General features: G+C 41.6%; 2 protein-coding genes across 2 annotated transcripts in view; both read left to right on the top strand.

Moving 5' to 3' along the window:
* The first annotated feature begins 1,378 nt into the window (after positions 1–1,378).
* On the top strand, positions 1,379–9,144 carry hrh1 (histamine receptor H1). The gene is made up of 2 exons (XM_019892436.1): positions 1,379–1,649; positions 6,315–9,144. The coding sequence occupies exon 2, from the start codon at positions 6,487–6,489 to the stop codon at positions 8,101–8,103; it is 1,617 nt and encodes a 538-aa protein (XP_019747995.1). The 5' UTR covers positions 1,379–1,649; positions 6,315–6,486; the 3' UTR covers positions 8,104–9,144.
* A 696-nt stretch (positions 9,145–9,840) lies between these two features.
* atg7 (ATG7 autophagy related 7 homolog (S. cerevisiae)) overlaps positions 9,841–18,134 on the top strand; it is a 44,570-nt gene continuing 36,276 nt past the window's right edge. Inside the window, exons 1-10 of the mRNA XM_019892400.1 lie at positions 9,841–10,287; positions 11,515–11,683; positions 12,047–12,101; positions 12,588–12,705; positions 12,803–12,880; positions 12,958–13,074; positions 14,324–14,470; positions 15,113–15,201; positions 16,283–16,404; positions 16,926–17,016. Of these exons, the coding sequence (XP_019747959.1) occupies positions 10,261–10,287; positions 11,515–11,683; positions 12,047–12,101; positions 12,588–12,705; positions 12,803–12,880; positions 12,958–13,074; positions 14,324–14,470; positions 15,113–15,201; positions 16,283–16,404; positions 16,926–17,016 (1,013 nt within the window). The 5' untranslated portion in view covers positions 9,841–10,260. The remainder of the gene's footprint in view (positions 10,288–11,514; positions 11,684–12,046; positions 12,102–12,587; positions 12,706–12,802; positions 12,881–12,957; positions 13,075–14,323; positions 14,471–15,112; positions 15,202–16,282; positions 16,405–16,925; positions 17,017–18,134) is intronic.

The raw sequence follows: 18,134 nt of genomic DNA, 5'->3' as shown, positions 1-18,134 counted from the left end.
TGTCAGAACAATCTTTCCTTCACTTTGAAATGGGCATACAGTAATCCTCACTTCACAATTCACAATTTATTTATTTTTTTTTGATGGTGTAGTGGTACACTCACCTGACTTGTTAATGGGCATTGTGGGATCGGTTCCCACTCAGTGACGGTGTGGATATGCGTGTGAATAGTCATTTGGGTCTATATGTGCCCTGTGACTGACTGGCGACCAGTTCAGGGTGTAGTCTGCCTTCCGCGACCACTTCAGGGTGTAGTCTGCCTATGCTTAGTTATTTGTTGAAAAACTCACCTATTCAAGTTTTTTTTGTGCACTTAAAAAAAAAAAAAACAAACACTAAAATCCCCCAAGTTGCCACCCTGTCTCAATAGGAATTGCTGTCCAAAGTTCATGGAAGTGATGCAGTCGAAGTATTTTTAGTTTAATCATGCCACATGCTTGAGGGACCCCTGCTAGTTTGCTTCGGGGACCTGCCACTGATTGATTTGAGCAAGACATCCCTGTTGTTGCCAAAACGTGTGATCTTCTGTTTACAGGTGACAGAGGCCACTGTGCTGTGTGAACTTCAAATGAGCAGAGATTTTTCTGAAGCCTTCCCCTCCCCGTTCTCCGCCTGTGCTTCGAGACGATCCTGTCTCGATGATCAACAGACAATTCCTTTGACTTCATGCTGTTTGTGAAATGCACCATCAACTGTGTGACATTTTATAAACCGCTCTCTACTCATCCAAATCCATGTCCAGTCAATTTATTTTTAAGATGAACCAGAGCTCAAACTGGACAACATGTGATTTCTTCGTTTTTTTATTATTAATACATTTGCAAAACCTAAAAAAATATTTGCATTTCCTGAGTCAATGTGTCACTGTGTATTTCTCCTGATATGACTAGAGGGCACCTCCACAGGGCGTTATACATAAATGTATACGTTTACATGCTTTATTTACATGATGAAAAACTTATGAGTTAGCACATTTTTGTTCACGGCGTGGTGCACTAACATCACCCTGGCTCATTCTCAGAAATGCCATCCTGTGCCGCCACACATGTTGCACATGCCAAACACAGTAGCCGTACCTCAGAACTGCAGCAGCCGCAAAAAGTGATCCAGCTGTGTTCAGGTACATTATCCAATTTTCCAATAATGTACGCTTGATATTACTGTATTTGTAGAAAAGACATATTGTGACACACCGAAAAAAATGGTGTGTGGAATTGATTGAATTTCGTTTCATTTTCAAGTGATTGCACGAAACTATATATGTATTTGGATATTGATGATATTACTTTATGAAACTATTTGATTAATTAGATTGTGACCATTGCCACTAATGCCCCCCCCCCCCCCCCACCCACACACACACACACACACACACCCTGCCACATGCAAGTCTGGACCTGGTATATCCCCTGATGAATCCCAGACATTCGGCGTGAGCATCTGCCAACCATCGCCAGTTTCTATCTCCATTTTACTTCATCATCTGGTAGCAACTTCATCACATTAGGAAGAGGCGGCGGGGGCAGTGCTTCACAAGTGAATCAGAGTTCGTGCGACTCCATGAGGTGTTGTGTGACAAGGAGGCAAGGAGGAGCATTTTGGGACACCCGCGTTCGGAATACATCGTAGAATGTTTCCACATCGCCTGGTAAGAGCCAAACCTTCTATTTCGCTCCACGCTAAATCGCTTACTTATCAGGTTCCTCAAGTGTGCTTTAGTGACCTAAAGTCGAAGTGTGGGCGCGTTTTTGCCGTGCGTAAAAGTTGGTATGTGCAGTTCAATTGGCCATGCGAGCGGTGCGCTCGAATCCTTGTTAATCATTTCTCGTTATGCTTCTTAAATGATGGCCAGTCTGCGAACAGGACATGAGATGTGCGCTCGTTTGAATCCTTCCGCTGATGGCTAATGATATCAGGGAGGCACAATGGCCATTACGCACAATTCTGTCGGGGATAATAGAATCAGCAGGTGGTTTGATTTTATAGGTGTTTTTTTGGGGGGGAGGTCATGCCTAAAATACCACTAATAGCGGAATCGAGAACGATTCCATTTAATCCTCTAAATTGTTTTCTTGTAGAACTGGTCCACATTTTAGTGGGTCCAGTGATAAGCCTACAAATGATTTGAACGAACCACGGCCCCCCTGTCAACCAACAACAGACAGGATGCTACATTCATTAAACAGCCTTTTATCTAGCAATTACATGTTTACAAGAACAACAGCAGCCTCGAAGGGAAGACATCATTTATTTGAGACCGAAAGACTCAATAGATGACTCACGTCTCCAAGTGCCCACCAAATAAAATCACCTGCTAATGCCTGTTTTTTTATGTTATTATATATTTTTTTCTACCATTGAGGCACTTAACACTTTCCCATGTTGTTATTATCATCCTCCCGCTGACAGTGTCGTCACTGCCAGTAACTAAGCAGGCACGATTTTACACAGCAAGGTTGTTCTTGGCATTTAAGGTTGCATATTATGCAATTATAAAAACGTGCATCCAGCCCTTTGTGAACACATGTAAAATTATTCAGACCAGGGTGCCCAAAAATAAAATTAGCCACATGCCTATTCGGGTGTTAAAATGTCATGGTTGAGTTAAAAGGTATTTATTTTGGTATGACTGTAAAGCTGCACTGAAGGAGAAAGGTAGAACTGTCGTGAAAAAAACAATTATTTACTTGACATTATCACACAACGGGCGGCCCGATGGTCCAGTGGGTAGCGCGCCGACCTCACAGTGCAGAGGTTGTGGGTTCGGTCCCGGCTCCAGCCTTCCTGTGTGGAGTTTGCATGTTCTCTCCGGGCCTGCATGGGTTTTCTCCAGGTACTCCGGTTTCCTCCCACATTCCACAAACATGCATGGCAGGTTAATGGAACACTCTAAAATTTAGAGTCTAAATTGTCCCGAGGTGTGAGTGTGTGTGCAGATGGTTGTTGTCTATGTGTGCCCTGCAATTGGCTGGCAACCGGTTCAGGGTTGTCCCCCGCCTACTGCCCGATGACGACTAGGATAGGCTCCAGCACACCCCGCGACCCTTGTGAGGATAAAGCGGATCAAAAAATGGATAGATGGATGGATTATCACGCTATACTTATTATGGCCTTTTTGTTCTTTGAATCGTGAAAAAAATAATTAATGCATCGATAATAATAAATAAAAACTAACTAGAAGGGGAAAAAAACTATTACAAACCTTGTTATACTATCATCTTCTACAGTACATTTATGGCCTGGAAGTGCCTTTCAAGTTAAAGTGACTGCAGTTATGATTTCGCTACTTAAGTGACAGAATGCAACTGTGTGTTGTGACGTATTTACAGATTTGGGAACTCCATTGTAAGTTCAGGACCGCTGCATCTCTTGTGATACATCATCAATACAAATGGATTAACATCATCGCTGTCTGACATCACGATTGTCATTTTAAAATGTCAACTCCTTTGCATCGATATCACTGTATGTTGTATGTGCACAGTTTACTAATTAATGCGCATCACTCTCTGGTGATAGGAGTGTTGGAAAAATATTGTATCACAAGGTATTCTCTGATTCCCAATCCGAGCTTCATTAAACTTGGTATCAGCCAACAACTTCATTGTTTTGAAAACATTCTTCACAGAAACAAAAACATGACATTAAGAAATCAAGCATGCCGTAATTGGGTTGCTGCGTTGGGGCAGCTTATATTGAACGTTTTAAACTCAATACTGTTTGTAATTATACATTATTCCTTGTACTGTCGAGTGATTGCCCTTTTTTTCTTGTCATTTCTGGCATGTGCATGAGGCACTATAGGGCCCAAAGCTTCTTAATTAATATAATTTGCACAAGATCCCGAACCAAATAAACTCGATAAACAAACAACAAAGAAACAACAAACTTAGCTGAAAGTAACACAATCGCCTTCAAATGTTGTGGTGATTAATGTTCAAATTACGCCCAGCTCCTGTAAACTGGAATCGCAGGGTGTAAATAAATCTCGAGACAAGCAATGCATAAGTCGCTTGATTGATGTGCGCACGCAGGCATACTGAATAGGATCTCATTCACACGTTAATGAATGGTGTCAATTGCTGCCATGGAAAAAAACGGATGGCTCTTTCAGTGGTGATGCAGCATTAGGAACGTATACAGTTGATGAACAGGCCCGTCCATCATCTGAGCCAAACTGCTGAGACCTCCCCAAGGTCAAGCACTCCTAATTTGGATGTGTACTAAAGTTTCCAGTGGTTGTACTTGTACTTTGCGGTGGTGTAAAATTGCATTGGAAAAACAACTATTACATGTACAATAACATATTGTTAAAATGCCATATTCTCGCAAGCAGCGGCTCGGTGATCCAGTGGTTAGTGCATTGACCTCACAGTGCGGAGGTCGTGGGTTCAAGTGGAATTTGCATGTTCTCCACGTGCCTGTGTGGGTTTTCTCCGGGTACTCCGGTTTCCTTCCACATTCCAAAAACATACATGGGGGGCTGATTGAACACTCTAAATTGTCCGTGAGTGTGAGTGCGGATGGTCGTTCGTCTCTGTGTGTCCTGCGATTGGCTGGTAACCAGTTCAGGGTGTCCCTCGCCTACTGCCCGGAGACAGCTGGGATAGGCTCCAGCACCCCCGCGACCCATGTGAGGATGAAGCGGATCGGAAAATGGATGGATGGATGCAAGCAGTCACCAGGGGAATTTATAATGCTATTTTCTGAATTAAATGGAACAACATTTATGGTAAATTGCAATGTATGTCAAATCAAACTTGGGTTTAAAACAAATTAAAAGTATTATTTTGGAGAAAGACTGAGACACAGAAAGAAACGAGATAGAAACTCTCCTTGGAACAGAAATTAGGGAACATTCACTCAACGTTGTGGAGAGACCATTCCCATGTCAGTCTACTAGAAAACGAATTGCCGGTAAATAGGCAGTGTCTTCATAAAGCAGGACCATATTTGATATTGCACAGGGAATTTCTTAAAAAAAAAAAAAAACTCTTCCGTGCTTCGGTAGGTGCTAATGTTTTGGTTAGCAACACAGTTCACATGGGCTGAACAGTTTTATGAATGCATGTGAATGATAACGTTTTAAATGAATATTTACAGTTACTACTGTTTTTTTCCTGATGGGAAAATGGCAGGCATCCATTCGAAGGGAGGCTTTTTAGTGGAACAATGCAGCCGGTGACTTATTGTTGTGGTCATGAAAAGGCCAAATGACACACTGCAGTTTACAGAGCAAGCGATGCTTCTAAAAGTAATGTACAGTCCACACACCTGCCACCATGGCAACGGGCATAAATCTATTTTAATCTTCTCCCCAATACATCAGACAGTCAGGACAAGAGCCTGTCAACTGACAACGCGAGGCGTCTTGCTGTGCTATGCAAATATACAAAGGCCATGAATTTGCATGTGCTGTGGAATTCTATGAATGCAAATGGCTTCAAGCAGAGATAAATACGCAATTAGGTCTCAGCTTCTCAAATCACAGTTTGTGTGCTGACTGGATTTGCCACCATCTCATGTGCGTGAGTCTCTGTGTGTGATTGAGTGTTTCACTGTCCAGCCAGCTGGACAGTGAAAGACAAAGCCACTTAAAATGTTACGGGAAATGTCAACGCTACATTAACATTTCTGACAGACAGACTGAAGTTGTGTGTTTAAGCCCGATTGATTAGAAAGCACTCAGACATGGGTTCTTGAAGGCAAATAAAAGCACTTTTCATACCTTTTCTTTCTCAACTAAAAAAAAAAAACTGTCTCAGAAGTTTGACACTACTCAATAAGGCTGCACTTCTTAGCATTAAATATCACGACTTTTTCCTCTCCAGCGGCCGAGTGTGAAAATACCCCTGAAGTGTTACATTTGACACGTTTGGTGCGTAGAAGCTAAAAGCATCCAAATGATGGGATCGACTCATCACATTTCCATCAAGAGGTGCAGTTCAGCATTGTCGTCAATCCATGATTTGGTCATTATTCACTGTCAACTGAGTTTGGCAGGATGCTGACATCAACAATGTAATTCGCATGACATCTTAGCAGTGCAACCACTGACACTAAAGAACTACAGATTCATGCATGCGATGGCCCATGGGGATGGGTGTGAGCGTAATGGTTCCCATCGCTGGTTTAGTATCACTTCCAACTCAATGCCCTCAAACTCTCGGGATGTAGTGATCTTTCACCCAAAGTCAACTGGAATAGGATCATTTTCTTAAATTGTATTACAAAAAATGCTGGAAAGCATCCACTTCTGAGGACTAAAATTACTGCCAGCCAACTAATATATATTCTCTTTTATGTCTTTCAGATGTAAACAGAACAGTCAATGGACTATTGATTGAGACCACAACAATAATCCCTTTTTCTAGACGCCGCTGTTTTTGTTACACCATTCCAAGCTACTGTATTTGTCCACGCGTTTGGGCCCACTAGTTTGTTTACCACGATGGGAGTAGATCGATAGGCATTCATCTTGTAGGATGGAATCTGCTCTGTCGCTCTCCACGGTCCATCTTCACCTCAACACAAACAGCTATGATGACAGCAACAGTTGCAACAGCTGCGGCGGCCAACCGGATGATCCGCATGCCCTGACAGTCAATCACACGTTCCCAGTCCATGGCGGACTGCACAGCGCCTTGCTGGGTGTCTCTCTGGGCTTCCTCTCCCTCCTCACGATTATAATGAACCTGCTCGTTCTTTATGCCGTGAAAACAGAGAAGAGCTTGCACACGGTCGGTAATCTCTACGTCGTCAGTCTCTCAGTGGCCGATTTGATCGTCGGTGCCACTGTGATGCCGCTCAGTCTGGTGTATCTGCTACAGGACGAATGGAAGTTGGGCAGGGCGGTTTGCCAGTTTTGGTTGATTATGGATTACGTGGCAAGTACAGCATCGATTTTTAGTCTGTTTATCCTCTGTCTGGATCGGTATCGCTCTGTCCGACAGCCGCTGAAGTATTTGAAGTATCGAACAAGAGGTAAAGCAAGTGTAATGATAACCGGAGCCTGGCTGCTGTCGCTGTCGTGGATTTTCCCTATTTTAGGATGGAGGTCCTTCACCCGTGTAGAACTTAAACCGGAAGAGGAGAACAAGTGTGACACCGATTTTCGCTTTGTCACATGGTTTAAAGTTCTTACCGCTGTCTTCAATTTTTATGTACCCTCTATTTTGATGCTTTGGTTTTACACACACATCTACCTGGCAGTGAGGCAACATCTGCGAGACAGAGAGCGGATCATTCATCCAACAGATTCATTTGGGGAAAAGGACAATGAGCAAAATGCCGAGTCTTCAAATGACTCCAAATCAGCCCAAAAGGAATGCGAGGCTCCAGTGAAACTTTTAAAAAGGCAGCTTGACCAGAAACTTCTAGATGAAACTTATTCTCTTGAGGAATTTGATAAAAATAAAAGTTCCCTTTCTAGATCACACCGAAAGATTGGTGCGCAGTGTTCCAAGCCAGGTTTGCTTGCCGTGACAACAAAGGAAGACAGAGTGACTTCAAAACCAGGAAGAGACTCCTTAGCTCCTGAGGAGAAAAGGCCGGATGCTGCAGTTTCACTCAATTCAGCTTGCTTGCCACCAGAAAATGTCACTTCAGAACGGAATCGGGAATCATCTTTAAATGAATGTCACGTCACAGTGCCAAACTCGGTAAACGGTGTTTGTGATATCAGCCAGGTGCAGAAGTACACGTCCGTGCTTTGCAACAAGTACAACTCCGGCCGTTCTCTGCCCTGGTCCAAAGCGGCCGATGACACAGAGTTGGACCCGGACAATGAGGTGACTCTGCGGCAGACATGGCGAAGGTTCCTCGAACATTCCCGTGAGAGACTTCACAGCCTGAGGATCCACAAGGAGCACAAAGCAGCCAGGCAATTGGGCTTCATCATCGCAGCTTTCCTGCTGTGTTGGATCCCGTACTTTATAGCCTTCATGGTCATGGCGTTCTGTCGAGACTGCGTGCACCATGACCTGCACATGTTCACCATATGGCTTGGTTACATGAACTCCACCCTCAACCCTTTTATCTACCCACTGTGCAATAGGAATTTTAAAAGAGTCTTCAAAAATATTCTGCACAAAAATTTGTGAAAGTGTTGCAGTGATTCCAACACCCACCCAGTGACTCATTCACTGAGATGGAGCTGCGCTTATGTGGTCGATGGGAGTCCAAAATTGCAACTCACACTTTACAAGTGAACTCCCTGCAACAGTCAGATCAAAGGTAACAACTATTCAGACTGAGGCCATTTACATGCGGAAATTAGTTTAAGTGTACAGGTATTCACAAATTTTATTTTTAATTGTTTTCACATTTCGTCCACGTGAAACTGGCATTTTGGAAGCCAGAATACAGTATTATTTTTTTTAAGCCGGTCTGAGAGTGAATACAGTAAATTAGTTTCATAATTATAGAGTAAATGTCTGCGATTGGCTGCCAACCAGTTCAAGGTGTACCCCGCCTACTGCCTGTAGATGCTGGGATAGGCTCCAGAACACCTGCAACCCTCGTGAGGGTAAGTGGTTCAGTTACTGGACGGATGGATCTGGTAAGGAAGTATGCGGTCCAATGTGGCACTGACTTTTCCTGGATACCACTTTCTTCCGCTCCGCTGAGGAGCTGAGGAAAAGAAAACACAGTCTGAAGTTGAATGTCAGATCTGTATATCTCTTTGTGTTTTTTCTGCTGCTCACAGTTTTCAACTCAACTTTGAGAGGGAAGTCAAAGCATCTCTACTGCTGCGCATGATCCAGCTGTCTGCACGTGCATGCGTTGAGGTGCCAAAGTGATCCTCTGCATGCAAGTCCGCAATCCATTTGTGATCGTACGATCTCAAGGTCTACGGTGCATTACGTATATGGGCTCCCTTTTCTCGTTTGAGGCTGCATGGCGTCAGTTAAGTGCCAGCTTCTATGTCAAGGCAATGTGTATTCAAATGTACATATTTTATGTGTTATTTCAGGGTTGTTTGTGTTTTGATTAAGACAGACACATTTTTATGCTAATGATAAAGTGAGCAGAAACTTGAATTTCTTGGATATGGTTCATTTTCTGTGGAGGGAATGTCTTCATTTTTTTTACAATGATTGCATAAATAAAACAAAGAAAAACCCCTCAAACAAAACCTTATTATTCATACAAAAACGATCCTGTAGAATCTATGTTTGAGATACATTGGGTGAATTCTTATGTGAAAACAAATAAACACAATATAAGCATGTGTATGCAAGCACAGTACATTGACTTATTTTATTCTCATATTCCCTCTCGTTTTGAAAGCTGCAGTTAATTTGTGCTGATTCAATGTTTGAATAGCAGGAGGAGCCATCAAGCTCTTTTAGATCACGTTCTCACGTTCTGCATTAGAAAGCACTGTCTGATCCTGCTGAAAATCAGCATGGGTGGTTGAATTGATTTAAAGGGGGTGTGAAGAAGCCAATGGGATATTTGGCCATTCAAACCAGTCCATGATGCATTATTTTTAACTGTTTTAGTAGGGAAGCCCATTCCTTTTTTTTCCGGGGTTTTTTTTTTTAGATTTAATAACTTAATAACTGGAACATGAAAAACATTGCACAAGACAAAATGACCCTTAAAGTGATCCAATACCAACATGAAAATAAATACGTATTGATTATTATTATCATTGTTGATCTGTGAATTGTTGTGACAGAACATGTCACAGCCATGGTATTAAGACACATTCTTTAAAATTTAGGGAAGTGAAATATTTGACGTCTCTTTTTTCAGTTCTCTTTTTTACGCTTTCATTTAGCGCTGTAATTTTATAACTGTCCCTAACGAACCTTTTGTCCTGCGGCAATTTCCAAACTTCCTGGATCGTTTTCATTTAAAACAGCTCCTTCCGCACCGTTGGACACTAACGCGTTACTTGACAACGATGTTTCATTTGAAGACTTGATTCGACGGTAGTATTAAACGTGACTATAAACTTTTACTGACGCTTAATTGTTCGGCTTGCTTTACATTGCATTTGAGTGAACCGGCAGCTCCACGCTTTTTAACGTGTTTGCAAATTAACGATGAAAAAAAACGGTACCTACAGCTTTTTGTCAGTATTCTCGTTCTTTGTGGTTTGTGCGTTCGTGTTTATGTTTTTCTTTTTTGTGTTTTACTCAATGATGTACGCACCATAAACTAAGCAAGCATTTAATTTATACTCGGTTGCGATCAAGAATTACCCACGATGCACCACTTTGTGACGCCTTGTGCAATCACATGACCAAATGAATACGGAAGTAAGCATCTCCAAGGTAAGTGAATCAAGTCTGGGTGTGGATTTTGATCGCGTTGTTTGGCTGCTTTTGACACGCGAACATTTGGAGAGTGTAGGGACGTTTTGCTTTCCTAACCTTGCTGCATTCGTTGATAAACGCTACATTTGACTTTTATTTAGGGAACGTTGGCAAAAGCAGGTGAAAAAAAATCCTCCCAAATCTTTGATTGAGTTTGCCATCAAGCAAACTAAAATCCCATATTTAAAACACATAAAGGACACTGATGCGAAGGAATAACGCTCAATGTATATTAAAATTCTTCAGTATAGTTTTTGAATTATTAAAAAAACGAAATACCCCAATTTAGTGTTGAGCATATAGCAAAACACAAAACAAACAATATTATCCCGTCAGTGTCTTACTAAGTACTGGATATCAGTCGCCTGTGTTTATCATTACAAGAATTGCTTTTCATACTAGAGCAGTACGGTGGGTAGTGGTTAACAAGACTGTATCACAGACTGTGTTCAAGTTTTGGCTCTGTACCTCCTGTGTGGGCTTTGTTGTTGTACTTGTGCTTGTGTGTGCAACCAAACGTTTATTTGAGGACTCTAAATTGTCCATAGGTGTGATTGTGAGTGCGTATGGTTGTCTAAATATGCCCTTTGATTGACTGGCAACCAGTCTATAGCAGGGATGCCCAAGTGGTGGCCAGACTCTGATTTTTTTATTTATTTGTTTAGTTTTACAACCTGAGAAATTCTTCCCCCGAAAAACAAAACAAAACACTGATGGGTTAAGATAGTGGATCTTTTGTACATTCAGTGAAAAATGTATGATCAAAACCGAAATATATTATGAGCACGTACAAAGTATTTTGCACATGCACACATAATGTGTAAATATTTAAAGGAACATTTTTGTCACACATCTGGTTTAGAAGTGTTGTGTGGTCCGATGTGAAACCCAATAGCACTGATGAAAAATTGTGGCCCTCTCCATCATTTAAATTGCCCACCCTGAGATTGTCCTCCTGCAGCAAGCATATTGCAGATCGCAAGCTTTTGCAATATCCTGCAGCCCTAATAGAAATACTATTGAAACATTTACAATAAGTCCTGATAAAGCAGAACAAAACCCGACAAAATTAACATGACAACTTTTAGTCAGTCACCCAATCACTTCTTTTTCATCTTTTTCCATTGTCAAGATATCTATCTATAATGAATACGGGAATGCTAATGTGTCATCTGTTTTATGTAGCCATCCCGTGTCTTGATGGCGGCGTCCAACTCTGCAGACCTCAAGCTGCAGTTTGCGCCCTTCAGCAGCGCGCTGGAGGCAGGCTTCTGGCATCAGCTCACGCAGAGGAAACTCAATGACTACAGGCTGGATGAGAGCCCCAAATGCATCAAAGGGTACTACTACAATGGTGAGATGCAAAATGTCACAGTGTATTTTTCACTGTGAAAATCAAAATGAAATATTTAATCAGGGTCAGCCAACTTCATGAGCACTTCAAAGAGCCTCATAGAACAGCCCGCCCCATCACAAAGGAGCCCCAAAAGTAGAGGGGAGTGCGTGAGCAGTGGCTTCCGTAATGGTGGATCTCCCCCTAAAAACAGTTATCTTACAAAACAGAATGAGAGGTGTGCTGAAGTTTTTGGTACTTGTTTTTATTTTTTATATATTTTTTTTATGACAACATTCATTAGGAGACCCAAGAGGTAATTTGGATTGTGGACAAAAAGAATAATGTCGAAAAATAACCACTTGTCATTTCCATTTCATATAGGTGATCCGGTTGGTTTGCCCACCCGTTTGACCTTAGAGTTCAGCGCATTTGATGTGTAAGTCGGGGGACTTGTCTTTGATGCCAATAGAGCCAGATGGCAAGATTCGAACAGATGAGGAGAGGTCCAAATTGTAAATGAACATTCTCTAGACTGCGATTGACAATGAAGTGGGCTTTGCAGCATATGGCAATGTCAGAACCTCTTTGACCAAAAAGGGTCATTCAAATCCACTTTGTCATCAGTCATTTTGAAACTTGCAGCCGCACTCAGCATCACACTGACGTTGTACCTTTGTACGGCTCCATCAAAGCTGTCAAATTAATCCATTACAAAAAAGAAAAAAGGTCAAGCTAGTCCAGCCCACTCAGCTGTTTGGATGACAATCTACATAATCAACTAGACTTTGACATCAGAACAGCACTCAAAAGGTTTATATATTCAACCAAATTTTTCACTGAATCACAGATCTGTATTAAATGTAAAAGGCATATCAGAAAACCATAATGCAGAGTCACCACTCTTTATATTTCTGAACATCAGAGATGGGTCCACCCCGGCGCATTGTTGCGAGGCTGTTGGAAAACTGTACAACACCAACACACTGGATGCCTTCAAGAGTACTGACAAGAAGGCCTTGCTGGACAGAGAGTCAAAGGAGGTGAAATATTAAAATACTGCATATCACATATAGAGAATGTAAAGTGGCACGTACTGTAGTTGCATTGTGGAAAACCTTAACACCTATTGTTTTGTAGCTTTGGGATGCCATCCGGACCGGCGATGCGCTCACAGACCCCAGCATCCTCTGCAGGTTTATTCTGCTGACTTTTGCAGTAGGTGTCAGCGGCGTTTTGTAACATTTCACGTGCACATTTGGGTTAGTTGACAAATTTGTTCTCAACTTCCCCAGGATTTGAAGAAGTACCATTTCTACTACTGGTTCTGTTTCCCCGCTCTCTGCTTCCCAGAGGGGCTAAAGATTGTAAAGGAGCCTTCTGTCCTGGAGACGGTTTTCACAGCAAAACAGGCCGGTATTATTAATCAGCGTTGTCAAATTTCTCTGTGTGTAAAAGGTGCCCAAATTCTACAATCACCCAGAATTATTTGTGTGCTGCAGTAAGTTTCATTTCTGATTCTGTGCTTATGATCACACTGTTCCACTTTGCCATTGCGAGCACCCTTCTGTGGTGACATCACAATAACAGAGCATATAGCAAAACATGTTGGAATTATCAACAACATGTGCAACAACAAGTGCATTATTACTATTTGGTAGAAATAAAAAAAAAAAAAAAAATCCTAACCTATTGACTTTTCACCATTTGAAGCCAAGGCTGACTCATAATAATCTTAAAGTGGCTGTCAAGTGAAAATAAATACCTTGCAAATTTGACACACCATGAAAAAGAGTGTTGTTAGCAAACCTGCCAAGTTTGAATGAAATATATGCCATCAGGCTTCAGAATATGTGAAAAAGTTCTCTCAGATCTCTGACCTTGTGGGCGTGTCTGCCGAATGCATTGAAAACATGCTCTCCGCAACTGGGCAGTTCAATAACGTCACTGAGCTGTTCTGTAAAGTATGGCATCCAGATGCATTTTTTCGGTTATAGGCATAGCTAGGTGTCACGTTAAAAATGGGCCTTGCAATAACAAAAATAAATAAATAAATAAATAAATAACTGATGCAAGAAGGTGCTGAGGTATTTCAATAGTGGGGAAGGGCTGACTCATGCCTGAAGCCCAAGTGTGTCACTGAGCTTCGGTTTAGCCCCCTGGCCAATAAATCCAGGCAACTGAAATGGTGAAAAGGAATTTAACACTGCATCCCCACAAGTCATTGCTACTGAGTTTTCAGCCCGTGCACATGTTTTCAGCAAATATCTTAAAATAGATCTGAATTCACTCTACAGGTTCTTTGATGTGTCATCATTTCGCAGTCTGTCCATTTTTATTGTTCAAAGATAGAGTAGATATAAATGGTACTCAGGCCTTGGGTAGTACAGTCCAGCCTTGGCTCATTGTTTTTAATAAAAGAAATCTTCAAGAAATCACTATTTTATTCAGTGCCTCTCTTGGTTAGAGCAATGCGTCACATTTCATTATGCTTTGTTAAATGATGGATCTTAAGAGGTTTTAATAATTTATTCATGAGTGCCCTTTTCAAGCTGGATACCTATATACTATAGAGCAGTAGGGGTGTTCATTAGATCTCGCCACCATATGTGGAAATAAGTTTTCTCATTTAATTATGGCCTCTAATTGTCTGTGCTTCAGATCTTGGCTTTGCAGGAGGCCTACGATGGCTTGTGTATCAAAGCTGAGACCACTGCAGTTCCCTATTTCCTAATGAAGTACACAGATGACGCCGTTCAGTTGGCCCCTTTAGCAGAGTGGAGGGCATTCTTTCCTGGCTCGCAAAAGGTTGGTGTAACATTTTGTTTCTTTTTGAAGCAGCATTATGTATTAATTTTGCCCGTAATAATAGCTTCACAATCAAGATGATGGCACACTGTCTTATAATTTGTAGACTCGTAATTTCATATGTACTGCCGTTAAAGGGAAGTGTGGAGAGTCTCTGCCGCTGAATTATACATGTGCAGACAATGAATGGTGTGATCATCACACGCAACACCCTCTCAATTTTTTTTCGCCCATTTCCTCTCTTTGTACAGTTTGGGAAATGATGCAAATAAAATGTTGACATTCTTAACTGTCATGCAAATGTAAAAATAAATTATGCTCTGTTAACATTGCCACATGAAACCCATAAAGGTTTAAGTGACATATGATGAACATGTATGCAAAAGTGACCGGTTATACAATACAATATATTTTTATTTATATAAGCACTTTCACAGCAAGTTGTCGAAATGTATTAATTGCCATACAGGTGTAAACTTACATTAACTCTAACACGCAATAGCTTTGCATTCAGCCGAAAGTAATGCTCCATCGTATGCTGCCGTCATAGCTATCAAGTACTTTAGGGGGAGCCCTGGACCAAACCATCATCCTGACAGGGGAAACGATGCACGAGCATGTTAATAGGATGTTTTCTTCTAGGTTGCCGTCGGGGTGTATGATCCGTGTACTCTGTCTCAACATCCAGGATGGCCTCTGAGGAATCTACTGGTTCTCTTGGCTAGCCAGCGGTAAGCACTCACTCCTCTGGGCGCGTGTGTGTAATGACTTAATTCATTCCTGGCTTCAGTTTTAGCATTCTTCACTGTCATAGAAGTGTGACGAGGCATTCACCACTGGATAATAAGAAGGCAATTATTCTAAAATACAGCACAGCCATTCAGTTTTTGACGACGGCTAACAGAGAGGTAATGGAAAGCAATCAGGAAGGCATTTGGTCCCATTTTGGTATGCATCAAGGGTACCCATATGTGGAGTTAATCCTTTATATCACAGGTTTCAAACTCAAGGCCCAGGGACCAGATCTGGCCCGCCACATCATTTTATGTGGTCCGCGAAAGCAAATCAAAGATATCAACTTTCATGATGCTTGCTAAAATCTGTACCAACATTTCAAATTCTCATTTGTAATAAATAAGAGTGATACTGTAAGCATTTTCTTGTTACCAAACTCCTCATTACAGTAACTTAAACAATAGGTGAATAAACTGTTATTCTTGACTTCTTTACATGGTTTTAGTCATAACGGCCCTCCAAGGGAAACTGTAATTAAAATCTGGCTCGCGACAAAAATGAGTTTGACACCCCTGCTTTATATGCTCACTGAACTGAAGTCTCACAAGATTTACTGAAGTCACACTCTTTTTGGAATGGCTATTATAGGATGCAATTTAGGAATTATCGCAGTGGGCCAGCAGCACATTCTTGACACCTGATAAATTGCCCCAAAACCAAGTGCAAACTTTCCAAGTATTATGTTGTTACCCCTGACTCACAGGCACTTTTTAGCCCAAACAAATGTCGTCTAATTTGGCCTATCTCCCCAACCACAATGTTAATACTGCACATAGAATAATTGTAACTCTTGATTCTGCTAATAGGAGAAACATCACATTTGTTGCTAAGGTGTTTTCACTCAAATGTGTGTGTTGTCATGTGAATACGGCCAGTTGCAACCCTCTTAGGGAAAGCATTACTATGTGAACTTTCTTGGATAATACCTTGTTGAAAAATAGTGTATGAGAAAAACGTTCATGCTTGCATAAGGTCATATTGTATAAACATTAATTTTGTATTTATTTTGTGTGGCAGCGTTGCAAAGTTGGACACAGTAGAGGTGCTGTGTTTCAGGGACAGAACCCTCCAGGGAATCCGCTCCATTCAGCACAGTGTCATTTTTCACGTCCAACTACCCGAACTCCCATTCGACTCTGGTAATTGTTTTACAGGGGTGGGGGTTGTCTTTAAACTGTCTGTTGTACTTTCCCTTTTCAGGGGCTCTTTTTTATTACAATTTGGATCTTTCTGCATTTGTGGTTGTCTTCATGCATGTCTCAATTGATATGAAACCCTCTGCCCTGCTTGACTTTCCCCTTCTCCCTTCACATCTGTTGAATAAGGGATGAACTGCTGATGAAATGAAAATAGCTTGAGGGGAACAGTGGCACACTGGGATCTGTGAAGATTTTTGATGAGTTCAGACAGTTTCCCACACCTGCCTCTCTCTGCAATAACTAAAGGGGGAAGTCAACCCCCAAAATTTCTTTCAAGTAATATGTTCTACTCAGCCCCATGAGTCACAATTGCCTTGTAAAGTATGCACCGCCATAACCAGTGATGAAGTCGCTTCATGAAATGAAAGTCTTATCAGCATTTGCCATACTGCATCCCTTTTCTTTGTCACATGTACATGCATAGTACATCTTTTTTATTTCACTTTTGTTGATGTCCACAGCATGTCCTAAGAGTGTTGGTTGGGAGAAGAATGCCAAGGGAGCAATGGGACCCCGAATGGTCAACCTCAGTGAATGTATGGACCCTAAAAGGTAGTGTGTGTGGGGGGGTGGAGGGGGCACTACAATAGAATCGTAGAGCACAGATTCTACCAAGGCTAAACAATTGTAATATGACAAACTTTATTGTCCACTGCACAATGTGGTCCCTCTGCCCTGCTTGACTTTCCCCTTCTCCCTTCACATCTGTTGAATAAGGGATGAACTGCTGATGAAATGAAAATAGCTTGAGGGGAACAGTGGCACACTGGGATCTGTGAAGATTTTTGATGAGTTCAGATGAGGGGATTCAGTTTACCACAACTGCCTCTCTCTGCAATAACTAAAGGGGGAAGTCAACCCCCAAAATTTCTTTCAAGTAATATGTTCTACTCAGCCCCATGAGTCACAATTGCCTTGTAAAGTATGCACCGCCATAACCAGTGATGAAGTCGCTTCATGAAATGAAAGTCTTATCAGCATTTGCCATACTGCATCCCTTTTCTTTGTCACATGTACATGCATAGTACATCTTTTTTATTTCACTTTTGTTGATGTCCACAGCATGTCCTAAGAGTGTTGGTTGGGAGAAGAATGCCAAGGGAGCAATGGGACCCCGAATGGTCAACCTCAGTGAATGTATGGACCCTAAAAGGTAGTGTGTGTGGGGGGGTGGAGGGGGCACTACAATAGAATCGTAGAGCACAGATTCTACCAAGGCTAAACAATTGTAATATGACAAACTTTATTGTCCACTGCACAATGTGGTCCCAATGCCAGTGGGCCGCAACAGTGAAAAGTGAACATTCCCTTTATGCTCTAATGATGGTCATTCAACCAAAGTACTCAGTAGCTAAATTACAGTACAGTAGATCATTTCTGTGTTTCAACATAAATACCGTATATTTTTTTAAAGAACGACTTTATGGAACTAACATTTTCATTAAAGTACAAACTTACCGGTTTGTGTTGAGAAGCTCATGCATGTAGTTCATGCTAATCTGCGCATACATTGCAGCTCTGCTTAGCTTTTGACTTTAATATCATAGTGATTCCATGTAGTCCGGCCAACACACGTGAGAAAAGAAAAGGGCGGGGCTCTGTAAAGTAGCTGCTAGATCTTCAGCGGAGAAACTAACAGTGACATAGCAGATATTTTCTGATTTACAAAA

This window comes from Hippocampus comes, unplaced genomic scaffold (genome assembly GCF_001891065.2).
Source record: "Hippocampus comes isolate QL1 unplaced genomic scaffold, H_comes_QL1_v1.1 scaffold137, whole genome shotgun sequence".
Taxonomy (NCBI): domain Eukaryota; kingdom Metazoa; phylum Chordata; class Actinopteri; order Syngnathiformes; family Syngnathidae; genus Hippocampus; species Hippocampus comes.
Note: the sequence above shows the minus strand (reverse complement) of the source record. Positions and strands in the feature narration are given on the sequence as shown.

Bases quoted from the DNA above. Each gene is read 5' to 3' on its own strand.
- hrh1 (XM_019892436.1), top strand. From the start codon at position 6,487: ATGGAATCTGCTCTGTCGCTCTCCACGGTCCATCTTCACCTCAACACA.